The sequence below is a fragment of the Mastigoproctus giganteus genome, chromosome 7 (assembly GCF_048544385.1).
Source record: "Mastigoproctus giganteus isolate SK-2022 chromosome 7, ASM4854438v1, whole genome shotgun sequence".
In the NCBI taxonomy this organism is placed as follows: domain Eukaryota; kingdom Metazoa; phylum Arthropoda; class Arachnida; order Uropygi; family Thelyphonidae; genus Mastigoproctus; species Mastigoproctus giganteus.
Window position 1 is genome coordinate 72,120,525 of NC_143581.1, and position 12,203 is coordinate 72,132,727.

At 37.8% G+C, this 12,203-nt stretch overlaps 1 protein-coding gene across 5 annotated transcripts in view; it reads left to right on the plus strand.

The window, feature by feature from the left end:
• Positions 1 to 12,203, plus strand: part of LOC150082988 (uncharacterized) — a 1,785,507-nt gene that overhangs the window by 1,557,869 nt on the left and 215,435 nt on the right. For all 5 annotated transcript variants that reach the window (XM_090377722.1, XM_090377724.1, XM_090377725.1 and 2 more), the window contains one exon: positions 5,936 to 6,189. In XM_090377722.1, coding sequence (XP_090233848.1) covers positions 5,936 to 6,189 — 254 coding nt within the window. The remainder of the gene's footprint in view (positions 1 to 5,935; positions 6,190 to 12,203) is intronic.

Genomic DNA, 12,203 nt, shown 5'->3' on the forward strand with positions numbered 1-12,203 from the left:
TTTGGGTGAAGAATGTTATAAAATAAAATTCTCTATCATTCTGGTTATGAAGTTTCTGTAGCTGGAGTCACATTTTAAATCAACGAGCTCAAGCTGAACTTCAGCAGTGCAGCACCAATGCTTGAAGAGAATGATCCTGCACAGTCGAGGAATCTGGTCTCAAATTCTTTAATTAAGTTTTTGATTGATGTTGTATAACCAACAAATTTTATTTCTAAAATATTTCTTAGAGATGCCATGTAGGAAAATAGACCAGGTTTTTAGAACTCATTGGCGAGAAAACAAGCACAGTTCAAGAAGGAATGAATTCAAACTGATTATTATATCGTGTGCAAATTTATTTTCCCCTTGTAGCACTTTGTTTAATATATTGAGGCACATAACAATATCCACCATGAAAGCAAAATCGCAGATCCAACTCTCATCTTTAAGCTCAGTGAAATTGCAGTTATATTTCATTTCTAAAAATAATTTAATTTCATTTTTCAGCTCCCATACTCTACAAAGTGCATTTCCTAAACTTAACCACCTTATATGACTATGATAAGGTACATCGGTATGATCACACTGAAGGTCTTCTAGAAAGTTTATGAACTGTTGGTAATTTAATCCCTTGGATCGAATGAAATTTACAATCTTTATAATATTCATGGTTATATGATCCACATTGAGTACAGTTTTGCATAAGACTTGCCGATGAATAATACAATGAATTAGTATTATTTTGTGTTTTGGATCACTCTCATTAATTTTGTCTTGAGTCAATTTCAATAATCCGTTAATTTTATTCCAGGATAAATTAAACCTCTTTAGACCACTTTCTACTTTTTCAAAAATATTTCAACCAGTTGTTGCAGTCTTGCATTGATTCCATGGATAACAACTCCTCAAAATTCCAAAATCGCTGTTACAAGCGCAAATGAAAATTAGCAACTGTGCAATGCCTTTTATGTCAGTACTTTCATTGAGAGCTAGGGAATACCACTCCACGGATTTCAGTTCTGCTGATAGTTGCTCTACCAAGTTATCAGTGATATTTTCAACACATTGAGCTATAGTACGCTGAGACAAAGTTATGTTTTGGAATTTAGACTTCATAGTTTGACATAACATTGTACTAGCTTCTAACATGCATTCCTTAATGAACTCTCCATCTAAAAATGATTTACACGCTTTTGCGATTTTGCTGGCAATGTTATTACTTACTTTTGTCGCAGCTTCCTTTTCATCATTTTGTTTAATAAAAAGACTTCGCTGTAGAGATAATTTCCTAATGAGTTGATCACACATTGCTTTTCTTGCATCATCAGTGTAGTTTTCTCCATGCATAGGGTGTTTAGTCATGTAGTGTCTCTTAATGTTATATTCTTTAAAAACCGAAACACTTTCATTTCAAATTAGACACACAGCTCTATTTTTAATGCTTGTGAAAAAATATTTAGTTTTCCATTCCTCATTAAATCTATGACACTCATCCTGGATTTTTCGTTTTTTACTCCTTTTATCAAATATACAGATATAACAAAATCAAAATAAAAAGTCACAAAGTACACTCAAATTATAAGTAATAAGATAAGCTTGTTACAAGTTCAACAGATAAATCCAAATCAAAATATCACAAAATAACTTAAAACATCAATTCAGCCCAGAAAATAAAACATATGTTAGCACCGCCGACTAATTCGACTAGGTGGTAATCCACTTACCTAATCACTGTCAACTTCACCACACTGATTTTTATATAAATTTTTGTATATCCACACATGAGAACACTGTTACTGTGAGTGACGAACTCCATACTACATGACTATCTGACTCGAACTGCAGGTAGAAAGAATGGATTCATGTCCCTGTTGTTCGACATGCATGTGATTACCCAGTAATTTTGTAAAAACAGTATTTTTCGGTAGTATTATCATTGCATTATGAAGATAGTATTGTTGATAATCTACACTATTGATAGTATACAACTATCACTGCTGATTCCATTGTATTTATTATAGTATGATAGTATTATATGATACATGATAGTAGTCATTATTTTGATAAAGTTATTAGTGATTTGACGGCATGAGATGGGCCGCACAAAAAGCAGATGCGGGCCGTAATTTGCCCAGGCCTGCTCTAGAAAGAAGGGGATATATATCAACACTTGATATCGACGGTTCAACTGTTGATGATCCTGCTCAGATAGCTGATAATCTGAATGAGTATTTTGCATCACATTCACACATAATGAGTTATTAAGGGAAGAAAATGCCAGAAGTTTATCAAACTGTAACAGGGTGCTTAATGATTTTGTAATAACTGAGAGCAAAGTGGAGGAGAAATTGTTGAAGATAAACATAACAAAGGCAACACTGGGATGGATGGGATCTGTCCAGTTATATTAAAGGAGGCAGCAAAGGAAGTAAGCAAACCCTTAGCCATAATTATGAGAGCATCCTTGTACTTATGGAAAGTACCCATGGATTGGAGATTTTCAAATGTATCCCCAATTCACAAAAGTGGGTTTAAGGGTGACATGAGTAATTACAGACCTGTTAGTTTAACTTCTGTTCTGGGGAAAATAATGGAGTCACTGGTTAAAGATGCATTGCAGCATCATCGAGACAAGACTGCAGTAATAATTCAGACACAGCATGGGTTTGTTAAGGGAAAGTCTCGTCTGACAAATTTGGTTGAATACTATAATGTGGTTACAAAGGAACTGGATGCAAAAAAACAATTTTAATATCATATACTTGGATTTCAGGAAAGCTTTTACCACTGTTGCGCATGGAAGACTAGTGTACAAATTGGAGCAGTATGGTATTAAAGGTAAGTTGCTACAATAGATAAAAGAATGATTGAGTGGGAGAAGGCAGAGAGTGGTAATCAATGGATGCTGCTCTTCGTGGACTGATCTTTCCAGTGGAGTCCTCCAGGGTTTGGTTTTGGGCACGGTGTTGTTTTGTATATTTATCAATGATATTGATGAAGGTATATCAGGCTTAATGTTGAAATTTGCAGATGATACAAAGGCTGGCAGGGTTGTGAATGACAGTAGTGGGCTACTAAAACAGGACCTAGAAAATTTGGGGAGATGGGCTGAGGAGTGGCAACTGAAATTTAACATTGAGAAATGCAAAGTTCTGTATATGGGTAGAAGTAATCCCAGAGAAACGTACCAACTGTGTGGTACAACACTTAGGGTGGTAGAAAATGAAAAAGACCTGCAAGTAATTGTACAGTCAGATATGAAATTTTCTGAGCATTGCAGACAGGTTGCCAGAGCTGGTCATGGGTATTGTCAATGATATACAGGAATTTTGCTAGCAGGGATAAAGGGGTGATTGTCCCCTTGGAGAAGGCAATGGTCAGGCCACACCTTGAGTACTGTACACAGTACTCAAGGCCACACCTTGAATACTGTGTACAGGTCTGGAGGCCTTCATTTTAGGAAGGATGTAGAGTTGGGAAGGGCAACAAAATTGGTAAGGGGAACGAAAGGGTTGTCTTACAAAGAAAGGCTTAAGTTCTGCAAATTGCAGCATCTGGAGACGAGGCACCTGTGAGGCGATCTGATTGAAGTGTATAAGGCCTTGAATGAGTTGAACAGGCTCAATACTGATGGGATTCTTCCTTTTCCTCTTGCTCAGATTACAAACCTGAGGAGGCATAAATTCAAATTGAGGAAAGACAGTTATAGAATAGATTAGATGTGCAGAAATTTGCCTTTAGCCAGCGGGTAGTTGATTGCTGGAACAAACTTTCATTTGTTGTTGTGGAAGTTGATGGTTTAAATAAATTCAAGGAGAAACTGGACAAACGTTTAGAGGGAATGGGTGTGTGAAATGGTTTTTTTTTTTTTTTTTTTTTTGGTTGATGCTAAATAAGCTTGCTTTCTTGCATCACATGCCTTGTGCAGTCATATCTGACATATATTTATGCAAACAAATCCTTTCTAAGAATTTGTCTAGTTCTTGTTTGAAATTATTTAAACTACCCACATCAACATCCAACAACATCAGATAAAAATCTGATCCAACAATCAACTGGTTGAAGACAAATTTCTGCACATCTCTCCTGCAACCATACTTCCTCAATTTAAATTTATGTCCACTTGTGTTGTCTGACCAACAGGAAGGCCATTACCATTTAGTTTACTCAATCCATTCAAAGCCTTAAACACGTCAAACAGACCTCCTCAAAGGTGTATGGTTTACAGATGTGGCAATTTTCAGAACGGAAATATTTCTTGGTAAAAGCATCCTTTTGCTCCCCCTCTCTAATCTTGTTGCCCTTCTCTGGACCCAGGGCTAGCCTTAAGCCAATTCAGCCCAATTGAACCCAATCCAGCCACACACACCTCAAGAGCATCCCTCATGGTTTTTTTTTTTTTTTGGAATGTTATTTGGCATTGAGTTTTCAGATCATTTGAGAAATAGCTTTACACACCAAATGTTCTACACATGTCATTGAATGTTGTGTGGCAAAGACCTTGAATTTGACATAATAATAAAGCAATTTGCAGAGTGAAAAGCAAGAAATTATGCCTTAACTTATAAATAGTAACTCTACAATTATAAACTAAATGCTCATTGTGCAAGAATAGAACCATTACTACATGTGTTTACCAGTAACTATCATTTGCAAAATAGTCCTTTTGTCATGCATTGTTTGGCCACATGTACTGCATACAGGTCTGGAGACCTCATTTTAGGAAGGATGTAGATATGCTGAAACAGGTGCAGAGAAGGGCAACGAGATTTCAATGTCTGGAGACTAGGAATGTTGATCTGAATGAGATGTTTAAGGCATACTATGCCAGGAAGCAAGCTTATGTATCAGCCAAAAAAAAAAAAAAAAACTTTTGTCTTCCACATTCATAGTTCTTCCTTGAATTTATTCAATTTGCCTACCTCTACAACACCAGATAGAAGTTTGTTCCAACATTCAACCACCTGCTAGCTGAAGGCAAACCGCCTCGTATCTATCCTGCAAGCATCCTTTGTCAATTGGAATTTATACCCCCTAATATGTGTAGTCTGTGAAAGAGGAAGAATGCCATCGTTGAGCTTGTTCAATCCATTCAAAGCTTTAAAAACCTCGATCAGATCATCTCGCAGGTGCCTAGTTTCAAGACGCAGAACTGAAGCCTGTCTTAGTAAGACCCTTTTATTTCCTACACCAATCTCATTGCCCTTCTCTGTACCCATTCCAGCAGATCTATATCCTTTTTAAATGAGGCCTCCAGACCTGTATGCAGTACTCAAGATGTGGCCTAATCATTGTCTTATACAACAATATAATCACCTCCTGCTAGAAAAATTCCTATATATCATTGACAAACCCCATGAGTTACCCTAGCAACTCATCTACACTGCTCAGAGAACTTCATATCTGACTGTACAAATTACACACAGGTCTTTTTTTGTTCTCCCCTACCCTGATTGCAGTACCACCTGGTTGAATTACTGTTACCCATATGCAGTACTTTGCATTTATCAAAGTTCGACTTCAATTGCCATTTTTCAGGTCCATCTCTCTAATTTTTCCAGATCTTTTTGTAGTAGCATATGCTGATTACTGCCATCAACCACTCTGCCAACCTTCATATCATCTATACTTAGACATTAACCTGATATGCCTTCATCAATATCATTACTGAATATTTAAAACCATAATGGGCCTAGCACTGAAGCCTGGATCATTCCATTAATAACATTAGTTCAAGAAAAGTAGTTGCTCTTTATCTTCTCCCACTCAACCATCTCTTTATTAAAGTTATTAAATTTATTATTTAAACAGTAATGCATTATTTGTAAATACGAGATTTACAGTTAATTTCATTACAATTTAAAGTCATAAGCGTAAAGAAACCATACTTCATAAATGCAGTTTAATTTTTGCATTTTATTTATTACAAATAATTTTTTCTCTTTTTTTTCAGGCTACAAATCAAATTTTACCTATATTGCAAACTGTAGCCCTAATTTTCCCCCAGTATGCTCTAGTTGGAGGTCTGATTTCATTAGCAGCTAATCATATTCAGGCTGAGATTTTTATCATTTTTGGACAAGATACATATGTTTCTCCATTCAGTTTAACCCTGTTAGGTCAAAACTTTATTGCCATGGCAGCAGAGGGCATAATTTTTTTTATCATTAACCTCTTTTTGGAATACCGATGCAGCTGTTCAGCCAGGTAAGATTAAACAGTCTTTATTGTTTGATTTTAAAGAAAAGGTAAGAAATGTAAAATATTTAGACATTTATTAATTTTTATGCAAATAGATACTTTCCTGAAAGTGCCACATAAGTTAATAGTTAATATCAAATAAGAGATAATGTAGGGGAGGAGAAGGGAGAGGGAACTTGCATGCAGAGACTAAGCCAGTGCACTCCAAAATGACTATAAACATTCATTTATGTAAAATATATAATATCAAAAATATGTAAAATATAAAAATATCAAGATAAAATGAATTATTCACTGATTTCACCATTATAATAAAACTGGTTTATTTTTAAGAATTGCATTACGGAACCTTTGCTGATTTTTTATACACATGCAATGATACACACACACAAGAGATAAAGAATAAGAACACAAATATATAACTACCTCAGTATTGAGGAAAGACAGTTCATGGTTTGTTTGTTTCATGGTTGAAGATTTGCACCCATGTTTTGTTCATAGTGACATAGCACCCCCAAAACTCAGTTTCGTGAGTTTGCTCATGGGAGAAGCTGAATATTGTCTCAGTGTGCTTCATGTTATTCTGTGGTCTTGCATGACCAAGTCATGAATAGCTTCAAAAAGGCCTCTAAGGTTAGGAGAATAATTCATATCACAAATTTAAACAAGTACACCAACCATTTAACTATAATAGTTTAATACTGAAAACTATAAAATGTACCAGACGATACAGTACTGTAAAATAATATTTATTTACAAAAACTGATTTACAAAATAAAATGTAGGACGAAATTTTAAAATACAATAAAATATAATAAAAGTTAAAAGCGATAAAACAATGATTGTAGCTTTTGGGGGCATCCGCCTCCTTTCTCAATGACAATGATGTTTAGGCAACACATCCTTAAATAACAGGTTCACAGCACACGTGGCTGACCAGGTGCATGCTCAGTATTTCTTCCATGTGAACCAGAACCGGAAGTGGCTCGGGAGCATGGAAACACAAAACGCTCGTCTTTTGCAAGTACCACAGCCTCCAACATGGGGTGGAGCCGAACACCCCTGTCCCTATTCATACTATTGTTTTTGGATGAGCCAATCCACAAACTCTCCAGCCACTTACGGTCCCAGAACCTATGTGCCCGGTCAAGGATGACAGCATTCACTGGGGAGACCTGGTGTTGTTTTCCCCAATAATGCTCAGCAATGGCGGACTTATTAAACTCTGCGGTCTGTATGGCTCGCATGTGCTCCTCCAGACGGTCTTTTAGTCGCCGTCCTGTCTCCCCCACATAACATTCCCCACAATCCGGACATTTGATCTCATATACGACCCCATTACTGGAATCCCCAGTAATGGAGTCTTTGACATGTGACACCACTGTGTTCAACCTCCGGCCTGGAAGCTGTACACAGCTTGCCTGAAAGTTACAAAGTATTCTTGCAATATACGATCTGACAAGCCTGGATAGTAGGGAATATAAACTGTGGCGACTGGACGGACGGTGTTCCATGATTAGGCTCCATGTTTCTATTATATTTATCAATGACCCTCTGGGGGTAACCACATTTCATAAGATCCGCCCTAACTTGCCCAATTTCTCTCTCTCTCTCTCTCTCTCTCTCTCTCCTCAGAGGTACTACAATGTGTCCTAACCCTACTCAAAAGTGCCCTGGCAACACTATTTTTATGCTACGCAGTCTGTGCTGAACTATAATGGGTGTACTGGCTCCTACACATTGGTTTCCAAAAAACTGTAGTACTAAGCCTGGAGCCTTCTCTGTACACCGTTATGTCCAGGAATGGGAGGGAACCATTCACTTCTACCTCTGAGGTAAACTGTATAAAAGGAGAGAAATCATTGAGAAAACTAACTACATCCTCTTCTCTCCCCTTTTGTACCAAAGTGAACGTGTCATCCACATGTCTCTTCCACTTGTGCATAGGGAACTCCAAACTTGTAAAAACCCTATTCTCTAACTGTTCCATTGCTAGGTTTGCAACAATAGCGCTGATAGGAGAACCCATAGCTGTGCCGTGAACCTGTTTGTACCTCACTCCTTTATATAGCAAAGTGGTACTCAAAAGACATAATTCTATGGCACAGCATATATCCTCCACACTTAGGTGTGATCTAGTACTTAAGGTATCATCTTTTTGTAGTGCAACCTTTACACATTACACCCCATGGGCTATGGAAATACAAGTAAATAATGACATTACATCTAGCGACACCATTATTTCATTCTCTCCTACATTTTGGTTTTTGCCGAAGTTCACAAAATCCACACTATCTTTAACAACAAACATGGACCGTCCCACTATAGGGGAAATCAGCTGCACCAGGAATTCTGACAAATCATAGGTAGGGCTTCCAATAAAAGAAACAATGGGTCGTAACGGGAGCCCCACTTTATGCATTTTCGGAAGCCCATAAAACCTGGGCAGCTGACACCCCGTTGCATGCATAGACCAGTACCTCTCTTTGGAAATCTTATCCCGTTTTTAACCAGAGCTGTAAAATCTTATTAAGATTTTAACCAGAGCTGTAAAATCTTAATAAGATTTTACAGCTCTGGTTAAAAACGGGTTGCATGCATACTGTTCTATGCATTCAACGGGGTGTCAGCTGCCCAGGTTTTACGGGCTTCCGAAAACGCATAAAGTGGGGGTCCCGTTACGACCCATTGTTTCTTTTATTGGAAGCCCTACCTATGCTTTGTCAAAATTCCTGGTGCAGCTGATTTCCCCTATAGTGGGACGGTCCGTGGTTGTTGTTAAAGATAGTGTAGATTTTGTGAACTTTGTCAAAAACCAAAATGTAGGAAAGAATGAAATAATGGTATCGCTAGATGTAGTTTCATTATTTACTTGTATTTCCATAGCCCATGGGGTGTAATGTGTAAAGGTGGCACTACAAAAAGATGATACCCTAAGTACTAGATCGCACCTAAGTGTGGAGGATATATTCTGTGGCATAGAATTATGTTTTTCACGTACCACTTTGCTATATAAAGGAGTGATGTACAAACAGGTTCACGGCACAGCTATGGGTTCTCCTATCAGTGCTATTGTCGCAAACCTAGCAATGGAAGAGTTAGAGAATAGGGTTTTTACAAGTTTGGAGTTCCCTATGCACAAGTGGAAGAGATATGTGGATGACACCTTCACTTTGGTACAAAAGGGGAGAGAAGAGGATGTAGCTAATTTTCTCAATGATTTCTCTCCTTTTATACAGTTTACCTCAGAGGTAGAAGTGAATGGTTCCCTCCCATTCCTGTACGTAATGGTGTACAGAGAAGGCTCCAGGCTTAGTACTACAGTTTTTAGGAAACCAATGTGTACGAGCCAGTACACCCATTATAGGTCAGCACAGATGCGCAGCATAAAAATAGTGTTGCTAGGGCACTTTTGGGTAGGGTTAGGACACATTATAGTACCTCTGAGGAGAGAGAGAGAGAGAGAGAGAGAGAGAGAGAGATTGGGCAAGTTAGGGTGGACCTTATGAAATGCGGTTACCCCCAGAGGGTCATTGATAAATATACTAGAGATGTGGAGCCTAATCATGGAACACCGTCTGTTCCAGTCACCACAGTTTATATTCCCTACTATCCGGGCTTGTCAGATCGCATTGCAAGAATGCTTCTTTACTTTCAGGCACGCTGTGTGCAGCTTCCAGGCCGGAGGTTGCACACAGTGGTGTCACAGGTCAAAGACTCCATTACTGAGGATTTCAGTAGTGGGGTCGTATATGAGATCAAATGCCCGGATTGTGGGGAATGTTATGTGGGGGAGACAGGATGGCAACTAAAAGACCGTCTGGGGGAGCACATGCGAGCCATACAGACCGCAGAGTTTAATAAGTCCGCCATTGCTGAGCATTATTGGGAAAAACAACACCAGGTCTCCCCAGTGAATGCTGTCATCCTTGACCGGGCGCATAGGTTCTGGGACCGTAAGTGGCTGGAGAGTTTGTGGATTGGCTCGTCCAAAAACAATAGTATGAATAGGGACAGGGGTGTTCGGCTCCACCCCCTGCTAGAGGCTGTGGTCCTGGCAAAAGACAAGCATTTTGCGTTTCCATGCTCCTGAGCCACTTCCGGTTCTGGCTCACATGCACCTGGTCAGCCACGTGTGCTGTGAACCTGTTATTTAAGGATGCGTTGCCTAAACTTCATTGTTGTTGAGAAAGGAGGCAGATGCTCCAGAAAGCTACAATCGTTGTTTTATCACTTTTAACTTTTATTATATTTTATTGTATTTTAAAATTTTTATTTATATTTTATTTTTGTATTTTATTATATTTTATTTTTGTATTTTATTATATTTTATTTTTGTATTTTATTATATTTTATTTTTGTATTTTATTATATTTTATTTTTGTATTTTATTATATTTTATTTTTGTATTTTATTATATTTTATTCTATTTTAAAATTTTTATTTATATTTTATTTTTGTATTTTATTATATTTTATTCTATTTTAAAATTTTTATTTATATTTTATTTTTGTATTTTATTATATTTTATTGTATTTTAAAATTTCATCCTACATTTTATTTTATAAATCATTTTTTGTAAATAAATATTATTTTACAGTACTGTATCGTTTGGTACATTTTATAGTTTTCAGTATTAAACTATTATAGTTAAACGGTTGGTGTACTTGTTTAAATTTGTGATATAAGGTGGGAGGCCTATTGTGCTATCTCATCCATGCTTAAATTCTGTAACCTTGTTTTTGACCGTGGCATATGGAGGACAAGATTCCCCTAATGTTTGCTGCATGAATTTCTTTCAGTGACATTCCCTTTAAATGAAGGTACTTAATGACTGTCACCAGTCATTAAGTACCTTCATTAAGTATCAGTTTTCACCCGCCAAATCCTCTGCTTGCACCTTCACGATGGTGGGACTGTTAGTAATCCTGGGTATAACCTTCATTCTTAAGTACATGGTGGGTGTGAACCCAGGTGTGAACCAACGTAAGCAGGGGTCGAGGTGTGGCACCCACACCACATGGAAGAATGCTGTCCCTCTATGTTACCAGGCAGTACTAGGTGGTAGATGACTCTCATCAACCGGTGCAATACCACCACTTTGCTTATTGGAGGCTTGAAGTGGTGGAACCCATGTTTAGTCTCTAGAGCTAAGTTCCAGTCAACATCGTGGTTGATGAACATCGTGGCGAGATCCAATATTCCTACCATTTCTAGGGGACAGCTCTAAAACGGTGTTTGCAGGCCGGCCGCTAGTACACCGCACTGAACCTATTGGTAACTCTCTAGGAGGCTTCTGGATCAGCTAGTGTATAATCTTGCTACCTCTACTCTGCCAGATAGTGACTGGAGGGAGTCCGAGTAGTGTGTATGGGGGGAGCATTGTCAAGGCCACGTTATATCAAGGATCTGGGTATATTCTCCATCTGTACACCATATCCAAAAATTTCATTACTTCATACAGCATGTCCCACCCACTTTTTATTACTATTGAATACACCATGAATTGTCAAACTAATAGAGCAAGCTTATCTGTGAAAAGATCTAAACCTCCCAAGCACTTCCTAATTCATTTCACAAATATACGTGGTGTCAATTCTAATATCAACGATGTTCATTTCCACTTACAGTCTGCGAAATCCCATGTAATTTTCTGACAAAATCTCAGTTATTGGTTGATTCAACTACTGCTCATCTCAGATGCTCAAATTATTCGCTGTATGATTCCCTTTGTCTCAAAGATGGTACTTGTGCATATGTCCATTCTGATAGTCCCTGTCAGAGACTTGGCAATTTGGAATCTCCTTTCTTTGATCTTCTCTGGCTTAAAATCTCTCTACCTCATTGTGTCAAATTCATCTGTTGTCTCTACCGTTCTTCCAACTCCACTAATCACTTGGAGCTTTTTCACTTCCTCTCTTTGCAACTTGACTTTCTCTAGTCCAACTTTCCTAACAGTGAGGTAATTTTCCTTGGTGATTTTAATGTTCACAACTCCAGCTGGCTCCTGTTTTCTAGTC